Source organism: Oryctolagus cuniculus, chromosome 8 (genome assembly GCF_051225735.1).
Source record: "Oryctolagus cuniculus isolate XC-2025 breed Fujian yellow rabbit chromosome 8, ASM5122573v1, whole genome shotgun sequence".
NCBI lineage: Eukaryota > Metazoa > Chordata > Mammalia > Lagomorpha > Leporidae > Oryctolagus > Oryctolagus cuniculus.
The window spans coordinates 28,702,822-28,725,953 of record NC_142874.1 but is presented as its reverse complement, the minus strand read 5'-3'; the positions used below and the strand labels follow the sequence as shown (position 1 = coordinate 28,725,953).

Sequence of the window (23,132 nt, the reverse complement as noted above, 5' to 3'; positions counted from 1 at the left end):
CCAAATAGCCTTGCCTCTGAGGAATTTTTAATTTGAAAAGAAGCCAGAGGATAGCACAATGCTGTCCTGTGGTTCAGAGACTGTGACAATGTGATGCTATATTTTGCAAGTGATGTGGCAGGACCCTTTTTTGATTTTTCATGAGTTTCAGTGAACTAGTTTTTGTTGGACAATCTTACAAGCTAAGAGTAACTATTAAGTGCCTGGTGCTACATCGGAAATAATGATTCATATTTTTTGATTATTTTTATTTATTTATTTATTTATTTGAAATGCAGCGTGAGACAGAGATCTTCCCTATGTTGATTCATTCTCCAGATGCCCACAATAGCTAGTTTTGGGCCAGGCCAAAGCCAGGAGCCTAGAACTGAAACCATGTCTCCTCCGTGGATGCCAGGTACACAACTACTTGAGCCATCATCTGCGATCTTCTAACATTTAAATTATAGGAAGTTGTATATGAAGTGGAGCCAAAACTCAAACACAGAGCCTCTGATGTGGGGTTTATGTATCCCAAGCAGTGACTTGACCACTGTGCCAGACCACAACCTTCTTTGATTATTTTAAAAAGTAATGTATTTTGATACAGAAAAAGTTGACTACTGTAGATATTCAGGCAATATTGTTCTGCTTAGCTCTGGCTTTCCAAAATGTGCAAATCTCTTTTCTTTTAATTGATGTATTCCTGTTATTTTAATTTAATTTAACACATGTCCTGGGTCTAAGAAAAGTAAAAGAATGAGAGTTTTTGATATTCATATACATTAAAAACTGTGGCAGCTTACTTACATGTTACCTGTCGCTTGAATATCCATGGCAAATATCTTGTGTATATTGCTGCTATTGCTGGAATCAATCTCTCTCCATCTCTCCCTCTCTCTCTCTCTCTATGGGGTCAGGGAACAAGTTGACAGTATAGTGGGAAGAGACTTGATACCAGTGTCCAGAGTTGGTATTCAAAGAATATTTTCAAATGGAAATGGTGTTCAAATGGTAACTGGATATCTATGCTAGACCCAAATCTAATTAACTCAAATATTAAAAATTTACTAATGCTTTATTTTTCCCATTTTATTGTGAACATATAGTGGTTAATCAATAAAAGATAGATGGTGGACTTTCTAAGTGCCTGTAAACTAACATAATACTAACTTAATTAGTATTTTGGAACCTTCTGCCTACACTCTAACTTTACTCTCCTGAGATTCTTTTGGTTCAAAGTGAGAAGCATCTTTGACTTTAGAAAGTAAATTTAGGAGCCAGTGTTGTGGCACAGCAAACCGAGCTGCTGCTCGTGAGGCCGGCGTTCTGTCTCGCAGTGCTGGTTTGAGTCATGACCGCTCTGCTTCTCTTCAGCTCTCTGCTAATGCTCCTGAGAAAGTAGCAGAAGGTGGCCCAAGTACTTAGGCCCCTGCCACTCATGTGGGAAACCCAGATGGAGTTCTAGGCTCCTGACTTTGCCCTGGCCCAGCCCTAACTATTGCAGCCATTTGGGAAATGAACCAGCATATAGAAGATCTCTCTGACTCTGTCCTTCTCTCTCTCTCTCTCTCTCTCTCTCTCTCTCTGTGTGTGTGTGTGTGTGTGTGTGTGTGTATTTGACTCTCCCTTTCAAATAAAGAAATCTTTTTTAAAAAAATCTTCAGGGGGCTGGTATTTGGAGCCGTGGTTAAGATGCCACTTGGGTTGCTAGCATCACGTATTGGAAATCCTGGGTTGAATTCCAGCTCCACTTCTGATTCTGGCTTCCTGCTGATTTACACTATGGGAGGCAGCAGATCATGGCTCGGGTATTTTGATCCCTGACACCCATATGGGCTACCAGATTTGAATTCTGGGTTTCTGGCTTCTGCTTGGCCCAACCCTGGCCATTGCAGGCATATGGGGAGTGAACCAGCAGGTGGAAGATCTGTTTCTGTCTCTATCTCTGCCTTTCAACTGAAATGAAACTAATAATTTTTTTAAAAAAGTAACTTTAGCTTAGGTGAAATGTTGTTACTTTCTCTTTCATATTGAGCTTTCTCCTCCTAAGTCTTTCAATGCACACTTTTCATGGAAACTTCTTTGTCCGAGCCACTGACTTGTTATCCCTTGCCAACATCAGTCCTGATGCTGAGTTTGCAGTGCAGTTGTCAATTGAAGAAAGTTTGACAGATACTTCCTTAGTGTGCTTTCAAACAGCCCTATTGTATACATCAAGCAAAGGTAATGTTAACAGAAATGAAATATAGCCTGCACAGGAATAGACACACACTCTTTCGGGTGTGGAAAAAAATGAATGCACAGTACCAAGTAATGGCATTTGCATTAATCAAATATAAGTTCTGCTAGTTTCTTCTGTCCTTTCTTAATGCTCACTTTTGAGTCTTTAGTAACATACTCTTTTCATTTGTAGAAGACTTGCATTCTCTAGGATCAATTATTTCTGGTTGAAACTTGTGGTAAATCCAGCTGTGCCATCCTTTGCAATATTTCTTGCTCCCTATAAAATAGAAAACTATAGCAATTCAGGTCTTCATCTGCTATTTGACAGTCTAAAATGTCTGTTGGGTATAATTATTATGAAATTAAAATAAAAACTAGAACCTAATGCCCAGCTAGAAATGAAATACAGTATAGATTCATCATGTGTCTTCAGATATTGAGAGAGTTCATTTTTCTTTAAAACATATTAGTTGTAAACTTTTTTACATTTCAAAATCCTGTGGGTGAACTCATCTAGTCAGAATAACTTGAGTAAAATTTTGATCTGTTCTTTTTGTCCCTCTCTTGGTTTAATATATTGTGCAATGGCATCTGTTCATCATTTTGTTTAGGTGAGCAGAGAATTAGAGTGCATATGCTTTGTTTGCCAGTGGTAAGTTCACTAGCAGATGTATATGCAGGAGTGGATGTTCAAGCTGCCATCTGCCTTCTAGCAAATATGGGTGAGTAAAACATAACGGAACAGGTGAAATAAATTTTTCTGTCCTAAAAACTGAAACACAGCTGATTTTTTCATCCTATAAACTCCTTATTTAAAAAGTATGTTTTACATTTTCCTTTTAATGTTATGAATTAAGCTGTTCTCTTTTTTAAAAAAAATTATTTATTTATTTGAGAGGCCAAGTTACAGAGAAGTCTTCCATCCACTGGTTCAATCCCCAAATGGCTGCAACTGCTGGAGCTGGGTCGAGCTGAAGCCAGGAGCCAGGAGCTTCTTTCTGGTCTCCCACATGGATGCAGGGGCCCAACCATGTGGGCCATCTTCCATTTATTTCCCAGGCTGTTAGCAGGGAGCTGGATGGGAAGTGGGGCAGCCAAGACTAGAAACAGTGCCCCTGTGGGTTACCAGTGCTACAGGCCAAGGCTTAGCCCACAATGCCACGGCACCAGTCCCCTAAACTGTTCTTATATTTTATGTTCATTCTTAATGTAAAAATCTTTTAGGGGATTCAGAATAATTGAAAACTGGTGAAAACCTGATGGACTCAACTAATGAGAGTATTTTTTAGCCATAGAATGGAATACTCAGCAATGAAAAGAAATGAACCAGGGAAGAGCATTTGATATTGTGGTTAAGATGCTTGCATCCTGAGCCGGTGCCGCAGCTCACTAGGCTAATCATCCGCCTTGCAGCACCAGCACACCAGGTTCTAGTCCCAATTGGGGCACCGGATTCTGTCCCAGTTGCCCCTCTTCCAGGCCAGCTCTCTGCTGTAGCCAGGGAATGCAGTGGAGGATGGCCCAAGTGCTTGGGCCCTGCACCCCATGGGAGACCAGGAGAAGCACCTGGCTCCTGCCATTGGATCAGCGCGGTGTGCCGGTGGCAGCGTGCCAGCCGTGGCGGCCATTGGAGGGTGAACCAACGGCAAAGGAAGACCTTTCTCTCTGTCTCTCTCACTGTCCACTCTGCCTGTCAAAAAAAAAAAAAAAAACCGCCTGCATCCCACATTGGAACACCTGGCTCCAGTTTCTGACTCTGCCTGCCTGCTAATACAGATGCTGGGAGGCAGCAGTGATGGCCTAAGTCATTGCGTACCTGCCACTTAGGTGGAAGACTCAGTGAGTTTCTGGCTCCTGCTTGGGCCCTGGCCCACCCTGTCTGCTGTGTGCATTTGCAGAGTAAAGCAGCATATGGGAGCTCTTTGTCTCTGTTTTTCGCCTGTTACTAATACATTTATTTAATTAATTCATTATTAGATTTATTTATTTGAAGGGGAGAGTGACAGAGGCAGAGAGACTGAGCAGGAGATCATCCATCTGCTGTTTTACTTCCCAAATGGCCACCACAGCCAGGGCTGGTCTGCACTGAAGCCAGGAGCCCAAAGCTACTTCCAGATCTGCCACATGGGTAGTAGGAGTCCAAGTACCTGGGTCATCTGCTGCTGCTTTATTTCCCAGGCACATTAGTAGGTAGCTGCAGGGAAGCAGAGCAGTCAGGACTGAAACCAGCACTCCAGTATTGGACGTTGGCACTGTAGGCAGCAGCTTAGCTTGTTGTGCCACAGTGCCAGCCCCTCAAGCAATATTTTTATTTTTATTTTTTGACAGGCAGAGTAAGACAGTGAGAGAGAGACAGAGACAGAGAGACAGAGAGACAGAGAGAAAGGTCTTCCTTTTTCCGTTGGTTCATCCCCCAAATGGCCGCTATGGCCGGCGCACTGGGCCGAACCAAAGCCAGGAGCCAGGTGCTTCCTCCTGGCCTCCTATGCAGGTGCAGGGTGCAACCACCTGGGCCATTCTCCACTGCCCTCCTGGGCCACAGCAGAGAGCTGGGCTGGAAGAGGAGCAACCGGGACAGAATCCGGCACCCCAACCGGGACTAGAACCCAGGGTGCTGGCGCTGCAGCAGGTGGAGAATTAGCCAAGTGAGCCGCAGCACCCACCTCAAGCAATATTTTTTAAAACAAGAATGAACTATCAATATCTAAACATGGATGACTCTCAAAGGCATTGTGCTAAGTGTAAAGAAGCAGTACTCTCCAAGGACTATGTATATATGATACCATTTATCTAACATTCAGGAAACGAGACAATTGGACGGAGATTATGTTAGTGATTTCCAGGGTTGGGGACATGGGGAGGGTTTTGCTGTGAAGAGGCACTACAGAGGGATATTTTTGGGGTGATGAAACTGTTGTGTATCTTGATGGTAGTAATTACATGGCTATGCATTTTACGTATAACCACCATGGAACTGTAGTCAAAAACGTGTCACTATATGCAAGATAGAAAAATCCTTTGGAAAGTTAATACTTAACAACACTGAGTGTTTTGTTTTTAATGAATTTACCTTATATATGAATTTAGACATGAACGAAGTAAAATTTTTTCCCAAGTAGTCCTGGAGAAAAACAGCAATTAAATCTAGATTTTGAATTATACCATAACTGATTATTTTAGTACTGGATTTTTATATAGATTGTCTCTGTTTTAATAAGAGGATTTTAGAGAAAAATAATTTTCCCATTGATACCTATTTCTTCAATGACTGCATGAAAACCTGTGTTCTTCAGTTTGCTCTTTTTTTTTTTTTAATTGGTTTTGATTTCTTTGGCTGAGGAACAGATGGAGAGGGAGAGGCAGACAAAGAGATGCTGCATCCACTTAATCTCTCTTTAAATGGCTGCAAAAGCCAGGTGTGGGCCAGGTGGCAACCAGAAGCCAGAACTCCACCCTGGTCTCCTATGTGGTTGGCAGAGGCCCAAATACTTGGGTCATCTTCCTGTGCTTTTCAAGGCACATAGGCAGGAAGCTAGATCAGAAGTGGCAAATCCAGGACTTGAACTGGCACTTTTATATAGAATTCCAGGACTGCAAATGATGGCTTTACTTGTGATACCACAATGTCAGCCCCATGTTCTCATGTTTTATTTGTTGATCTGGATTGCTTTGTAAAGAAAATTTAGAGAATCACAAGGGATAACTTAGGTTGGAGAATGTACATTGATTGTGATTATTCAATGATGTATTTATTATACATGTGATTTCCATTTGAGTAATAGAAACATCCCCAGGGCTTTCTCAGAAGTATATGAATCTACCCTTAATATGAATAGTGGCTAACTGGTTTTATGCTTAACAGATTAAATCAAAAAGACTCCGAAAGAATCTAAACTTACTGTGATTTTCAGATTTACTCAGATTTGGTTTAGAAAAATGGGGCCAGCACTGTGACACAGTGGGTTAAAGCCGCAGTCTGCAGCGCCGGCATTCCATATGGGTGCCGGTTTGAGTCCTGGCTGCTCCTGTTCTGATCCAGCTCTCTGCTATGGCCTGGGAAAGCAGTAGAAGGTGGCCCAAGCCCTTGAGCCGCTGCATCCAGGTGGGAGACCAGGAGGAAGCTCCTGGCTCCTGGCTTCGGATAAGCTCAGCTTTGGCCATTGTGGTCATTTGGGGAGTGAATCAGGAATGGAAGACTTCTTTCTCTCTCTGCCTCTCCTCTTTCTGTGTAACTCTGACTTTCAAATAAATAAAATAATACTTCAAATGAGGGAGCAGACGACTTATTAAATAATGCATATTCTGTCTTTTACAGAGCTTATTGGAATGTGATATTTAAACCTTTGTCCATTTTCATTCCTTTACAGCTGTGGATCGATCAGTGTCATCAAGTCTGTCAGATGCAAGAGACGCCTTAGTGAATGCAGTAGTGGATTCATTGTCTGCATATGGCTCAATTGTTTCAAATTTTCAGCACTCTGCACTGATTGCACCCAACTTCCTCAAATTGTTTCCACTCTATGTTTTGGTACTTCTCAAACAGGTAGCTCTGTTATATTTGATAAAGATTTTCTGTCTCAGATACATATGTTAAATAAAATCTGTATTGCTATTTTTTAATACTAAAGGATAATGGACTTTAGCATTGGAAGTTTTGAAGAGTAGCCAAAAAATTCAGTGGAAAATGATTGTATATGGGTATACAGTGACCTCGTGAAACCATATCCTCTGCCTCTTTAACATGTGTGAGCAGTTTGAATAATGTTACGGTCATACCCACTTGTGTTTTTTTTTATTTTTTTATTTTTTGACAGGCAGAGTAAGACAGTGAGAGAAAGAGAGAGTGTGTGTGTGTGTTATAGACAGTGAGAGAGAGACAGAGAGAAAGGTTTTCCTTCCGTTGGTTCACTCCCCTAATGGCCGTGCCACTATAGCCGGTGCTGTGCCGATCCAAAGCCTGGAGCCGGGTGCTTCCTCCCGGTCTCCCATGCGGGTGCAGGGACCCAAGCACTTGGGCCATCCTCCGCTGCCCTCCTGTGCCACAGCAGAGAGCTGGACTGGAAGAGGAGCAACTGGGACTAGTACCTGGCGCCCCAACCAGGACTAGAACCCGGGGTGCCAGCACCATGGGTGGAGGATTAGCCAAGTGAGCCATCATAACCCACTTGTGCCATTTGCTTCTGGAGAGAGGCACTAAGAAAAGGATCTAACATTTACAGAGCATCCTTCTTTTGTCTCGGGCACTTTTAATAGATACTCTTAGTTAATCCTTACAGCCGCCTAGAGAGGTGAGCATTATTATCTTGTTCTTCTGATGATTTCAGAGCTAAGAATAGTATCCAAGTCTGTCTGATGTGAAGGACATGCTTTTCCCATGATTAATGGTACTTATTTTAATATTTTCCCACTATGTTTTTGTTTTACTTGAAAACATGTCTTTTTCCTTGCAGAAAGCCTTTAGAACATGTACAAGCACACGCCTAGATGATCGTGTGTATGCCATGTGTCAGATAAAGTCTCAGCCACTTGTTCATCTAATGAAAATGATTCATCCCAACTTATACAGGATAGACAGATTGACAGATGAGGTATGCATTTCAGTGTGCATTTGAAAAATTTGAACGTGTTCGAGTATCTCTGTTTTACAGCAAAGGTAATAATAATTTATTTTCAATAGTTTTTTCTATTCCTGTCCCCTCCACGGTAGTAATGTATTAAGTAAGGACACTAGCTATGGATCTGATTGGCTGATAACACTCTCTGGTAATATCAATAGTTACTGAGGTTTCAAAAATAGTTTCATTTGGGAAATAATTTATTTTGTGGGTTTGGTTTTAATACTTATTACACACCTAAGTTGTAGAGTGTTAATTTCCATTTATATTTTGTAGATAATGATTGTCTGACATCAGATTGTAATTTTGATTTTAAAGTAAAAAATCCGGTATCCAATAATACTTTTCAGGTACAAACATGTAGTGTCTTTTTTCTTCCTTGGGTTAAAACTATATTCTTTGAAATTAGTATTAACTTCAAACATAGCCTTTTGTTACTAGATAAACGTAAGAAGCAATTTGATATGCAGCAGAGTATTATTCATATTTCTAATTCAGCAATTATATTACTACTTCCCCAAAAGGGGATACATTATACCCCAAAAAGGAAGGAAATAAATAACAGATCATTTTATATACTCATGCTTTTACTTTTTTAGGTTGAGTATGTTTGAGCCAATGTGGTAATGTATAATATTTTTGCATGCCATCAAGTTCTCAAGTAGCATGTTCCCATATTTAATAAAGAGAGTTAGTGGGCATTAGCACACAAACTATTGATAGTAATGTAAACGCATTCACATTGTTATTTTTCTTTCAGGGTGCAATTCATGTTAATGACAGGGTTGTACCTCAGCCACCTCTTCAAAAACTGTCTGCAGAGAAGGTGCTTTCCTCATGGACTGTGGCTCTGTAAGCACCCTATTAACAAAGCTCAACACTGTTCCACCTGGCAAAAAGAGAAACATAAAATCCAGCTCTGTGACCACAGAGCTGACCGTGAAAGTTGGATTAGGAATTGAGAGGCACTAAGTAACTGGCACAAGAGATTATTTAACTTTAGATTTTCCCAGATGCACATCATATTATCATAAATAAATAAATCTCATTAAAATGGAGTGCTCAGTGTCCTGGATTACATGTATGCAGAGAAGTGTTACAAAGTTAAATTCCTGTCTTCAAGGTTGCTACCATGTAGAGTCATAAAATTCACAGGAACTTCAAGAGATTATAACTTGAGCGAGAAAGTCCTGTTAATGATTGGAGTTCAGGAGTTTAGGACAAGTCACAGGGCACGGGTAGTGATGAAGGGTGTCGGAGTGGTCAAGATGGCTTCGAGACAGAGCAGCCAAAGGATTTGCATCACCACACAAGGATGGCATGCAACAATTGAAAGAATGACTGGGAAATAGAGTGAGTCAATCATCTTGATTATTGTCCCATCCCGCAGGACAGCAACTGGGGCCAAGCACCTAGAAGGAGAAATGAAAGGGACAGGAGACACAAAGATGGCAGCAAGACAAGTCCTGATCAAGCTGCGATTTTTATTTTTCAAGCACACACTTATATATCATAAAGGCTGGGTGTCGGGCGGGGGAAGGAGGGGCGTTTAGGAGGGCAAGACGTCGGGTGGGGGAAGGAGGGAGAGCTTATCTTGTAGCTGCAATGCTTGTGCAAGTAGGGGAAAGGTTACAAGGTCTTAAGGCATAAGGTCACACAAGGTTGGGCTATCAGTATTATCTGGTCTGGGCTGTCTAGTCCTGTCTTTCTACTAAGAGGCCACATGCTGCGTGCTCCCCGACATATCCCCCTTTCTTATCAATTAAACAGAAATGGCTGCCAGTTAGGCCAAATGTGATGAACGAGCAGTGCCTGTCTTAGGAATCAACCCGGAGCTCCAGCACCTCTTACCCATCATTGGATATCCTTGCCAGTCCCCAAGGACTCCTGTCTTACGTGGGTGAGGTTCCGGGAAGGTGCCCGTCATTGGCTTACTGCTCGTTTTATTGATAGGCCTGGGGCCTTTCCTTGGCTCCCGACTGGGGCAGCAGCAGACCGAAGGGGAGAGTCAGTTGTTGGAGGGACCATGATCTCACCGGTAGGGGAGGAGGAAGTTATAATAAATTTTCTGGGAATCCTTAAAATTGAAGCAAAAACAATAGAAACCACTCTAGATCCTTGGATGCACATTCATAATGAACTAAGTACAGTTTCCATGTTACTTTTATGTTGTGCCTACTTTGAGATCGTATACTTTTCTTATGCATGATTAGTTTGAGAAAATTAGCTATTTATGTTTTTTTTTTTTTTTTTTTTTTTTGACAGGCAGAGTGGACAGTGAGAGAGAGACAGAGAAAGGTCTTCCTTTGCCGTTGGTTCACCCTCCAATGGCCGCCACGGCCGGCGCGCTGATCAGAAGGCAGGAGCCATGTACTTATCCTGGTCTCCCATGGGGTGCAGGGCCCAAGCACTTGGGCCATCCTCCACTGCACCCCCTGGCCACAGCAGAGAGCTGGCCTGGAAGAGGGGCAACCGGGACAGAATCCGGCGCCCCAACTGGGACTAGAACCCAGTGTGCCGGTGCCGCAAGGCGGAGGATTAGCCTAGTGAGCCGCGGCGCCGGCCGGTTTTCTTAAATATTAGGGGATTTTTGATACTTTGTTGTCTTGTTTGTAGGTTTTTTACATTTGGATTGGAAAAGGCTGTGAAAATAACTTCATAGAGGATGTACTGGGGTGCCCTAATTTTGCATCAATTCCACAGAAAATGGTCAGTGGATTTTTATACTTTAACTTTTTGTTTGCATGTTTTAGTTTTTTTTTTATTAACATAAGATTTATTTAAGGTTCACTATGTTATCTGTTTTAAAAGTGTGCAATTCAGTGTTTTTGTTTTGTTTTTCAGTATATTTATACAGTTACACAGTTCTCACCACTATATTGATTTCAGAACACTTCTATCACCCCAGAAAAGAAACCCCATATCTCCCAATCCTCCCTGATCCTTCTTGCCCTGGAAATACCTATCTACTTTCTATCTACAGATTTGCCCATTGGGCATGGCATATAAATGAAGGCGTACGATATGTGGCTATTTGTTTTGCTTCTTTCACTCCCCATGTCTCTCTCTCTCTCTCCCCCTCTTTTTTTTTAAGATTTATTTTTTTTGATAGGCAGAGTTAGAGAGAGAGAGAGAGAGAGATCTTCCATCCACTGGTTCACTCCCCAAATGGCCCCAATGGCTGGAGCTGGGCTGATCCAAAGCCAGGATCCAGGAGCTTCTTCCAGGTCTTCCATATGGGTGCAGGGGCTCAAGCAATTGAGCCATCTTCTACTGCTTTCCTAGGCCATAGCAGAACGCTGGATTGAAAATGGAGCAGCTGGGTCCCGGAACTGGTGCCCGTATGGGATGCCGGCACTGCAGGCAGCAGCTTTACCTGCTATGCTGCTGTGCCAGCTCCATTTTCTTCCCTAATATTTATTTATTTGAAAGGTAGAGAGACAGAGATTTCCATCCTCTGATTCACTTCCAAAATGGCCACATCAGCCTGGGCTGGGACATGCCAAGCCAGGAACCAGGAACTCCATCTGGGTCTCCTACATTGCTGGCAGAGGCCCAAGTACTTGGGCCATCATATGCTGCCTTCCCAGACACATTAGCAGGAAGCTGGATTAAAAACCAAACAGCTCAGACTGGGACTGGCACTCTGGTATTAGATGCCAGCATTGCAAGCAGCAAATTAACCAACTGCACAACACTAGACTGTTTCCCATGTTATCAAAATTTGCTCATTTGGTGGCATATATAGGAGTACTTTAAAAAGCCCATGGAAAATGTAAAGTTATTTTTATAGCAAAAAAGTTTGAGATCCAATGCATACCAAGGTCTTCAAAAAGTTAATGAAAAGTTATGCATGGATCTCAAAGTTGCTTTGCACCAAAATAAATAAATCTTTCAGTTTTATTTTCCACACTTTTTTGAAGTACATGCATATTACTACTTTATTCATTTTTATGACTGAAAATAGTCTATTTTATGGGTATAACACATTTTGGTTATTGTTTATCCTTTTATGGACATGTTCACTTGTTTCTGCTTTGGGGCTGTTGTGACTATTGCTACCACATAATTTATATATATATATATATATATATATATATATATAAACTATATATATATTTTTTTTTTTTTTTTAATTCTCTTGGCTTTGTAGCCAGTAGTGGAGTTGCTAGGGCATGAGGTAACCCTACGTTTAACTTTGTGATGAACCATAGAATTATTTTCCAACAACCATAGGGGTTTTTTTAAATTAGGAGTTTATTTTGTTGCAAAAAATTTGAAATCCATGTTTAGTTTACATTTTAAGACAAAGGCTTAATGTTCTTTTTTGTTGTTGTTTTTAAGATTTACTTATTTATTTGAAAGTCAGAGTTACACAGAGAGAGGAGAGGCAGAGAGAGAGGTCTTCCATCTGCTGGTTCACTCCTCAATTGGCTACAACAGCTGGAGCTGCGCTGATCCAAAGCCAGGAGCCAGGAGCTGCTTCTGGGTCTCCCACACAGGTGCAGGGGCCCAAGTGGAACAGCTGGGTCTCAAATCAGCACCCATATGGGATGCCGGACCCTCAGGCCAGGGCATTAACCCTCTGCACCACAGCACTGGCCCCAGGAAAAGAGGAAAGCAACCATAGTTTTTGACTTAGATTATTTTTCTTACAGCTTTTCCAGTTGCCTTTTACCAAATATGTGTTAACTAATACCAAAGAAATACGATTCTGAAAGCAGTTCTATATATTCAATTAATTGCAAAAAAAAGGCCTACCTTATTCTTGTATATTGTAGACTTCCTCTTTTTCCCAAAGTTAATATAAATTCGATGTAATCTTAGTTGTTTGTTTCTAAGTTGGCAAGTGAATGCCAGAGTTCCTTATTAAGACTCAACAGATAAGAACAAGGAAACATTTGAAAAGGGAGGCTGGTGTCCACACAAAGGAAAACTATGAAAAATACATTCTACTAAATAAAATAAGAACTCTTATTGTAAAGTTGTAGTTAAATGTACTATGATATGGGTACAACATACAGGTCAGTCAGTAAAACTAAATAGGTTTCAGAAATGGATCCAGTTCATGAAAAACAAAATGTGGTAAAGACTGCATTTCAAGTCACTCCGGAGGAAATGGAATTAGAAAGAAAATGATGGGACTATGGATTAGACACTGGGAAGAAAACAAAGCTGGATATTTATCTTGTTCTGTACATCAAATAACTTTCAAATGAATCAGGTGTTTAAACATGAAACAGCAAACCATTACAAGTCACTGCATTTATTACAATTATTTATATAATATAGAAACAGGTAAAGCTTTTGTAAGTTAGTAATTGAAAAGATTAATAAACCCAAGAGCATAGAAATAAAATGTTTATACTTGGTAAAAATAAAGCCCAAAGATAGACAACAAAATTATAAAATTATCTATAATCTATAAGACTGGAAAAGAGCTATCTTCTCTAATATAAAAAGTACATTACAAATCTCTAAGAGAGACACCCTGTGATCCCTAAGGGAAAAAGAAGAAAAATGGACATAGGATTTTGAACATGCAATCCATAGGAGAACATAATATTGGCCGTGTGGAATAAGATCAGCCTCACTCATAGTTCAGGAAAACGAGATAAAATAACCACAGAGCATTTCTTTCATATACCAGATTGACAGAGTTTAAAATTTGGTGATGGGCAATCACATAGAGGGTACAAGGCATCAGTCACTGTAGTGTCCATTTATGCAAACCTTTTGGAAGTGCCATTTAACAGTGTTAAAATTCAAAATCAAATGCTGTGACACAGTTAATTATTTTACTCCTAGCAATGTATCCCATAGCTGTTTTCATAGATGTATGCATGGATGCCCATAGAATTACAGTAGTAATATTTATACACATAAGAAAAAGATTACAGTCTGACATGATACAAAAGTGCATAGTATGATCCCATTTGTATGGGGCTTCTTCAGAAAGTTCATAGAAAATGAGATGCACAGGTAAATGTGTTTTGGAGTAAAACAATTTGAAATTCCTGCAGGTTTTTTTCATAGTAGGCATTTTCATGAACTTTTTTTGAAGCTCTCTCATATTCATGGATTTCAAAACTTTTCACCAGAATAAACTATTATTTTGATTCCATTCTTCCACAAAATATTTGAAGTACACCTTGAGGGAGGAAAAGATTTATTTATTTGAAAGGCAAAGTGACAGAAAGAGGGGAACAGGGGTTGGGGGAAACAGATAGAGAGATCTTCCATTTGTTGGCTCATTCCCAAATGGCTTCAGTAGCCGGTACTGGACCAAGCCAAAGCTAAGAGTCTCTGACTCCATCTGGGTCTCCCTTTGGGTAGCTGAGACTCAAGCACTTGGACCATCTGCAGTTGCCTTCTCAGGCACATTACCAGGAAGCTGGATTGGAAGAGGAGCAGGTGATACTAGAATGCTGATAATGGTGTGGTGGCCTTAACTGCTGCACTACAATGCTTTTCTGGTCGCTGGTTTTTTTTTTCCCAAAAAATATGCTTGTGTATGTGATTTTTAAATGTTTATTTAAAAAAAAAAGTTGAAAAAATTCCCATGAAAATAGACATTTTTTCCTATTGACAAGGATTACAAATACAATTAATCTATCTTTTTAATTTTAATTTTATTTACATTCCAATGAGTATTTTGCAACTATATGCAAGGCTATTTTAGAAAGACCTAAAAGTCTATTCTTTTCATAAGTACATAAAAATTACAAGGTTTTTTTTTCTTTTTCAAGGTCAGCTTATCAGTAAGCTAATTAAATTCAAAGTATGCTCATATAAACAGATTTGTCAACAATTTAAATTTCATTTATTTGATTGCTACTCTTGGGGCTGGGGAATAGAGTGCTGCAGTTGGTGGTACTGAACACTAAGATTTAGTTTTAATACTGGTGATGAGTACTGAATAGGAAATAGTTTCCTAATTATATTTTTTCCCAGACACATCTTCCAGAACTAGATACACTTTCATCAGAAAGAACCAGATCTTTTGGCCGGCGCCGTGGCTCAATAGGCTAATCCTCCACCTTGCGGCGCCGGCACACCGGGTTCTAGTCCCGGTTGGGGCGCCGGATTCTGTCCCGGTTGCCCCTCTTCCAGGCCAGCTCTCTGCTATGGCCAGGGAGTGCAGTGGAGGATGGCCCAGGTGCTTGGGCCCTGCACCCCATGGGAGACCAGGAAAAAGCACCTGGCTCCTGGCTCCTGCCAGGATCAGCGCGGTGCGCCGGCTGCAGCGGCGGCCATTGGAGGGTGAACCAGCGGCAAAGGAAGACCTTTCTCTCTCTCTGTCTCTCTCTCACTGTCCACTCTGCCTGTCAAAAAAAAAAAAAAAAAAAAAAAAAAAAAAAAAAAAAAAAAAAAAAAAAAAAGAACCAGATCTTTTATAACTTGGCTAAGAGACAACAGACCACTAAGCCCAGTCCTTCATGTGGTGAAGTAAGAACTTATGTGACTGAATTATGAAGTTATCTCTTCCTGTGCAATATATGTGAAATAACATGTCTTTTAAGCACACTTTAAATAATGTCAAAATAGATTCTGGTGGTAGAATATTGCTCCTTGATTAATATCTCCTGTGTTCCATTTTCTATAGTCTCCACTTATTAACAGCTTTGTTAATGAATAATTATTCTTTTTAACAACATGCACTTTTAGACAAATGTCCTTTTCTGTTTTTTTGTTTTTGTTTTTTGTGTTTTGACAGGCAGAGTGGATAGTGAGAGAGAGACAGAGAGAAAGGTCTTCCTTTGCCGTTGGTTCACCCTCCAATGGTCACTGCAGCCAGTGCACTGTGCTGATCCAAAGGCAGGAGCCAGGTGCTTATCCTGGTCTCCCATGGGGTTCAGGGGCCATCCTCCACTGCACTCCCAGGCCACAGCAGAGAGCTGGCCTGGAAGAGGGGCAACCGGGACAGAATCCGGTGCCCTGACTGGGACTAGAACCCGGTGTGCTGGCGCCGCTAGGCAGAGGATTAGCCTGTTGAGCTGCAGCGCCGGCCTACAAATGTCCTTTTCTGTTTCAGAGATGAGAGTCCTGCCAAAACAGAATTTTTTCTGCATTTGATTGAAGACCAGACAGAAGCTGCATTCTCTTATTATGAATTTTTGCTTCACGTTCAGCAGCAAATTTGTAAGTGAAGTAGAATAAAATGGAATAAGAAAAAGGTTTATTATCTAGGTAAAGCATTATCTGTTGACGAAGCACACAAGAAATGTGGAATGCAGGAGCTTGCTGTTACATGATTCAATGCACTGTACTCTGAGGTCGTGGCAAAAGATAAAGGCGAAAAGAGAACTTGACAGATTTTCTTCAGCCTGAAATAATGGTAGGGATGATGCCGTTTTGCCCAGTATGTTTTGAATTGGTTTCTATACATTTCCAGTAGTGCAGCAGTATAGTGTTCTCTTTGTTGCCAACGGGCAAATTGATACAACTGTGTGGAATGATATGTCCTAATATAAAATTAGATAAATTCTTTTGTCTTACTATTAATATAACATTTTTGGCGTGAATTCTGACAAAAGATTCCAAAAAGGCAGCAGGTACCATGTTATTTGTTTATATGAATTACTTTTTAACAAGGAATGATTCCTATTCATTAAATAAATTCAGCATTTTCCCTGTAAAAACAATAGTTTCAGAACACGAACTATAGAGAAGCATATGTATATATGTATAATGTACATAACTGTTACATTTGTAAAGAAAGTATAAAAATGTAGCTACAGAACAGGAATTGCTTATACTGCTGATGACATCTCTTTTTGTCACGGTTAGAGAATGTGATTGACCAATGCATATTCTGCATTGAGTCCACAAATGGGACACAAACTCTTTGTAATTCTGCTAAATCTTTTATGAGGATTTATTTATGATCAGCCTATTAATTAAAAATATTTTGCTTGACAATATGGTTTGGTTGTTTTTTTAATTTTTGGTGTGGACTTTTTTTTTTGTATATAGTATATACTGAATTTACTTCTTGGGGGAGTGTAGTGATACTGCACTTTACTTAGTTATATAGATGAATCAATAAATTTTCATTAGTTTGTGGATATTACCAAGTACTTAATTCCATTTGTATCCTAAAGTGATGCTTTCAAAGTACATTAGTAAATATAACCTTGTTTTCATTTTTAAAAAAATATATTTATAAGAAAATTTTATAAGCATATCAACTATGCTTTTTATTTAATTGACTTCAAGATTACCATCTTGAACTTTGCGAATGATTTTGTTGTGGTCCAAAAATCACTCATTCAATAATAGCATATTTCCCCAAAAACTGTATATCCACTAGAATATAAAAACAAATATTCATCCACATTACATAGAGAGAGCAAAAAAGCTCAAACAATATTATACTGAATGAGGCCGGCGCCGCAGCTCACTAGGCTAATCTCCACCTTGCGGCGCCGGCACACTGGGTTCTAGTCCCGGTCGGGGCGCCGGATTCTGGCCCGGTTGCCCCTCTTCCAGGCCAGCTCTCTGCTGTGGCCTGGGAGTGCAGTGGAGGATGGCCCAAGTCCTTGGGCCCTGCACCCCATGGGAGACCAGGATAAGTACCTGGCTCTTGCCATCGGATCAGCGCGGGGCACCGGCCGTGGCGGCCATTGGAGAGTGAACCAACGGCAAAGGAAGACCTTTCTCTCTGTCTCTCTCTCACTGTCCACTCTGCCTGTCAAAAAAAAAAAATATTATACTGAATGAAAAATAAAATAATGTTTTAAAATAAAAAAAGGAATATAAAATGTAATTTTATGTTCTATACTGCAAAAGTCCCAATTAATGAACTTTGAAAGGAAAAGGACTCTTTGTGCGGTAAATAATTTTTACTGATTTTGTGAATCTATTTTCTTGGGATAAAGAAAAGTACTATCTCACACACCCTGATGGAAATGAGAATGACTCATCTTAAGTGACATTACTTACTATATAGAATCATGTCATCTGCCAATAGGCATAGTTTGACTTCCTCCCTCCCAATTTGTATCTAACATTGAAAAAGGAGAGAAAAAGTACCAACGTGATAATGTGCACGTAGAAAATGCCAAGAGGGACCTCAGACGCTACCTTTACGTATTCTATCGTGCTCTGTAGAAGACACAGTTTGTCCTAGTTCAAGCATGCTCCATCCGTTAAATGCAGGCCTAGACTGTGGAGGGCGGAGGTTGGGGAGCAGACCTGTGTTCAGTGGAGAACTCTGTAGATCACAGGTGTCTCAAATCCCTGTGCGAGTGGGTACCCAAGTGTCTGAATGAATAAACTACATTGATTTCCTCATACGTAAGTCATAGATAATACCACACGGAACGTTTCTAAGGCAGAAGAGAAAGAATGGGTACCAACACCTTTTCTAAGAGTGAGTTAAATTTCTTTTCAAATTCTGTGTTAATAGGGTAGGGTAATGCATAGAATATAAAATTCTAAATGAATTGTAGTAGTTGGCCTTGATGTAGTATTTTATTTATAGCTATGTCTTCCTTTTCTTAATTTTTTATTTTTTGTGAAGATCTTATTTATTTGAAATTCAGAGAGAGAGAGAGAGAGAGAATATCAAGATCGAGAGGTCTTCCATCTGCTGGTCTGCTACCCAATTGGCTGCAATGGGCGGGCCTGAGCAGATCTGAAGCCAGGAGCCAGGAGCCTCCCCCGGGGTCTCCTGCATGGGTGCAGGGGCCCAACCTTGGCCCCTCTTCTACTGCATTCCCAGACCACAGCAGAGAGCTGCACTGGAAGTGGAGCAGCTGGGACTCGAACCGGTGCCCATGTGGCTGCAGGTGCTGCGGGCAGTGGCTTTACCCACTCCCCCACAGCACCGGCCCCTCCTGGGAGCCTTTCCCCGTGGGATCCAGCTGTCTGCTGACATGCCTGGGAAAGCAGAGGGAGACGGCCCAAGGACTCAGGCCCCTGAACCCACAGTAGAGCACCGGATACAGTCCCCGGCTTCTGCTTCGGCCTGGGCCAGCCCCGGCCTTAGTAGCCACCTGGGGGTTGAACCCCCAGATGGACGATCCGTGAGAGAGAGCAAGAGGCAAGAGGGCTCGCGATGCCTGGTGCTCTGCTTCTCTCCCCAAGCGGCTTCAACGGCCAGCGCCGGGCCAGGCAGAAGCCAGGAGGCTTGACCTCCATTCAGGGTGCCCAGGAGGCAAGGAGGTGTGGTAGTCTTTCGGAAGCTGCCGAAGAAGTGGACCGTGCCTAAAAATTTCCAGAAGGGCAAGGTAACTGATGCAGCTGTCTCGGACTGCAGTGTCTCTGATTCAGGCCTGACCCCGGAGGCACTGGGTCTCACTCAGGCTCCGCCAGCAGCATCGAGGACGGCTCCTCAAGGCTTGAACAGGCTTTTGGGCAGGAACAGATGAGAAGCAGACTTCCATCTGAGGATGGCTGAGCAGGAGATGTACCTACGGGTACAATTCCTGGTCACAGTGCAGGGCGCAAATTCACTCCCCACAGGCGGCCGCCATGGGACGGATCTGCATGCTGCTACGTCCAGTGTGGGGCACCCAAGAGCCGATTCCAGTCCCGCTACTCCAGGTTGGGAACCAGGGAGGCAGCCGCTGATGGCCCAGGTACTTGGATCCTGCCTCCTTCCCTCCTGGGAGTCCTGAATGGAGTTCTTGCCTCCTGGCTTCTGCCTGGCCCAGCGCTGGCCTTTGAAGCCGCTTGGGGAGAGAAGCAGTGCATGGGGCATCGCAAGCACTCTTGCTCTCTCTGTGATCGCCCATCTGGTGGTTCACCCCCCTCCCAGGTGGCTACAAGGGCCAGGGCTGGGCCAGGCTGAAACAGAAGCCAGGGACTTTATCTGGTGCCCCATTCTGAGAACCTGCCACCGGGCCCCTGGCTCCTGGATACTGGCTCCGGATCTGCTCAGCTCCCATCATTGCACCAATTTGGAGAGGACCTGCAGATGAAAGACTTACTTTCTCTTTCTCTCTCTCTCTGCATGTAACTCTGAATTTCAAATAAATGAATAAGAACTTTATAAGAAAAAAGGAAGGCATAGCTATAAATAAAATACTACATCACGGCCAACTACTAGAGTTTATATCGAACTTGATACTATATGCATCACCTGGCCTATTAACACAGAACTCCTGTGTGAAGGATAGTTAAAACCCGTGATTTGCAAACCCTTCCAAAAAGGAGACAAAGGGGAAAAATCTTCCATCTTATCCCATTGGACCAACTTTTTCCCAACATCCAAAAAAAATGCATCAAAAAGAAAACGGCACATACGTATCTGTCATGACTGCGCTGTCACATTCCTCAACAAAATATTACCAAACGCGCTCCTGAAGCACAACCAAAGCTTAGCACGCTGGGTGCAACTGAGAGGTACTCCAGGAATGCAAGGATGGCTACCATACACAATCAATATATCACAGAACAGAATAAACATGGGGAAAGCCCACAAAGTATCCCTATAGACACAGAAAACCTAGTTCACAAAAACTCCCACCACTTTGGCCATATCAAAATAAAAAGGAATCATCAAATCAGGAACAGAAGGTAAACCTCGGCTTGACAATGGCCTCTCACTGAAAACCCACAGAGCGCTAACATCACACCAAATGCCGGTTAACCAGAAACTGTCCGCCTAGACCAGGAAACAGACGAGCGTTTTCACTCTTATTCCTCCCCGTCAACAGTCTCAGGGGTCTCGAGCAGGGCGGCTGGGCCATCAAAACGCAAACAGATGGGAACGCGGGGTCGCTCCGGGAGGAGACGGAGCCCCCTCTGCTCTGGTACAGCTGCTCGCACACTGGGGAAAGTTCCAGACCGACCGTCCGCACAGCAAGACCACGACTCCACCCGCGCCTTCGGGACCCGAGAGCAACAGGCACGCCGGCAGCGAAGACTCGCAGCGGGAAACCCCAACAGCCCCCGCATCACTCACCGCCAAGGGGGCCCGGTCTGCTGGCGGCACAGGGGCCCGCGAAGGCCGCTGCTTCCACGAGGGGCCGAAGAAGAGAACCGCGCCCGGGAAATGGCGCGGCAGCCTCGGGCCGCAGCCTCTCTGAGCCCGGCCTGACCCCGGGGGCGCTGGGTCTCCCGCAGGCTCCGCCGGCAGCGTCCAGGAGGGCTCCCGACAGCTCGCGCGGGCTCTCTGGCAGCAGCGGACGGGACCCGCGAGGACTCCTACCTGAGCGCCGCGGGCCACAAGGGGCCACTTCCGGGGCACAAGGGGCCACTTCCGGGGCACAGCGCCGGGCGCAGGCGCACTCCCCGTGGGCGGCCGCCGTGGCGCCACGGGACGCACCTGCGCGCTGCCTGCCGCGTCCAGCGTCCGACGCCCCAGGGCCGCTGGCAGTGCAGCCTCTCCAGGCTGTGACCTAGGGACGCCGGTTCGAGTCCCGGCTGCTCCACTGGCGATGCTTCTCCACAGCCGCCGTCTGTCCTGTAGGGTGCCTGGTGAAGCTGAGCTCAGCTCCAGTCTCCTCGCCCCAGAGGGAAGGGACTCGGCAGCCTGGGCCATGGCATAGCTGGGGACACCTCTGGCTCCTCCTGCATAGCCCCACGGGCTGCACAGGCCCTGATGCCTGCCTCACTCTCCCATCTCTGGGGACCACTGGCACCAACTCCGGGTCCCATGCTGTTCCTGTCACCTACCCCACCTGACTTCCTGACCCTAATGGTGCATTGGCTGGAGCCGGCGCTGTGGCACAGTAGGCTAATCCTCTGCCTGCGCTGCCCGATCCCATGTGGGTGCCGGCTCTAGTCCTGGAGGCTCCTCTTCCAATCCAGCTCTCTGCTGTCGGCTTGGAAAGCAGTAGAAGATGGCCCAAGTGCTTGGGTCCCTCATCTGCATGGGGAACCAGGAAGAAGCACCTGGCTCCTGGCTTCTGATCACTGTAGCTTCGGCCATTGTGGCCATTTGGGGAAATGAACCAATGGATGGAAGACCTTTCTCTCTGTCTCTCCCTCTCACCCTAACTCTACTCTCAAATAAATAAATAATAAAATAAAATAAAAAATAGTGCATTGGCTGATTACCAGCATCTTAGTCCCTCCTTAATGGCTGGAATGGATCCTCACCTAAGGTGATGGTGAGGGCTGGGGCTGTGGGGCAGACATGAAGTCTGGGCCAGGCACTCGGGGACAAGGAGTGCTGTTTCTAAAGAGGTGGCAGGGGTGCCCTGTGTTTCCTGTCCCTGGGCCACTGGCCCCTTCCCCATGAGATTCGGCTGTCCCGATTCTGTCCCATGAGCATCCAGGGGAGGCAGCAGCTGGAAGCACAGTGCAGCCTCCCCAGAGCTTGAACAGCCTGCACCTGGGCCTCCACTGCGAGCCTCTAGAGCTGAGACAAACCCATCTCTGCTCTGCATGGGGACCCAGGTGCTCATGTATGGCAGTCACAGCAGGGGATGAGAACAGGACCCCCCCCCACCAGAGCCCACAGGTAACAATGCTCTGGGTCCTGCTGCCCCTCTGTTGGCCCGAGGCTAGGACTGCAAAACCCCACACTCACTTGCACTTGAGTTCTGCCCCTGGGACCTCCAGAACCTGCCTCTGCACCCACCCCTACTCACAGGAGTCAACCCGGCCCCCACAAATGGGCTCAGGGCACCTGGGCCTTCCAGGTGTCCTCAGATCCAATGCCCGGCTGGCTTTGGCCTTCACTGTGCAGGGTCTCCCACAGCCCCACCTCCCTATAGCCCTGCCCTTATACAGGTGGGAGCCCCGCCCCCCAGTCCTATGAGGGTCTTGTCTGAAGACAGCTGTGGTCATCAGGCCAGGAGCCTGTGTGGGGTCATTCAGGGAGAGGCCCCCTGGGCAGGCAGGGATGCAGCTCATCTTGCCAGAGTGGGGGGGTCCAGCTGTGCTCCGGGCTCCTGGAGCCAGAGCCACATGCAGGGCCCTGAGGACAGCTCCACAGCCTGGCCCAAGAGTCATGGCGGTTGAGCCAACACCCGCCCCCATCCCACAGGAGGATTTAAGGAAGCTCCAGTCGGCTGGTGCCGTGGCTCACTAAGCTAATCCTCCACCTGCGGTGCTGGCATGCCGGGTTCTAGTCCCGGTCGGGTTGCCAGATTCTGTCCTGGTTGCACCTCTCCCAGTCCAGCTCTCTGCTGTGGCCCAGGAAAGCAGTGGAGGATGGCCCAAGTGCTTGGGCCCTACACCTGCATGGAAAGCCCAGGGGGAAGCACCTGGCTCCCAGCTTCAGATCAGCACAGCGCGCCGACCGTGACAGCCATTTAGGGGGCAAACCAAAGGAAGGAAGACCTTTCTCTCTGTCTCTCTCTCTCTCTCACTAACTCTGCCTGTCAAAAAAATAAAAAAATTAAATATGGCCAA

At 44.1% G+C, this 23,132-nt stretch overlaps 2 protein-coding genes across 2 annotated transcripts in view; one reads left to right on the top strand and one right to left on the bottom strand.

Annotated features, from left to right (window-relative positions):
- The window catches only part of LOC149124946 (protein transport protein Sec24B-like), a 153,622-nt gene extending 136,116 nt beyond the window's left edge, over window positions 1-17,506 (top strand). The window contains exons 5-10 of the mRNA XM_089302218.1: window positions 2,817-2,927; window positions 6,573-6,748; window positions 7,656-7,793; window positions 8,581-8,672; window positions 10,437-10,529; window positions 15,856-17,506. Of these exons, the coding sequence (XP_089158344.1) occupies window positions 2,817-2,927; window positions 6,573-6,748; window positions 7,656-7,793; window positions 8,581-8,672; window positions 10,437-10,482 (563 nt within the window). The 3' untranslated portion in view covers window positions 10,483-10,529; window positions 15,856-17,506. The remainder of the gene's footprint in view (window positions 1-2,816; window positions 2,928-6,572; window positions 6,749-7,655; window positions 7,794-8,580; window positions 8,673-10,436; window positions 10,530-15,855) is intronic.
- Window positions 11,974-23,077, bottom strand: LOC149124945 (uncharacterized). The gene is made up of 2 exons (XM_089302219.1): window positions 20,734-23,077; window positions 11,974-13,971 (listed from the first exon to the last, which is right to left on the bottom strand). The coding sequence occupies exons 1-2, from the start codon at window positions 21,310-21,312 to the stop codon at window positions 13,915-13,917; spliced, it is 636 nt and encodes a 211-aa protein (XP_089158345.1). The 5' UTR covers window positions 21,313-23,077; the 3' UTR covers window positions 11,974-13,914.
- Between the last annotated feature and the right edge of the window lie 55 nt (window positions 23,078-23,132).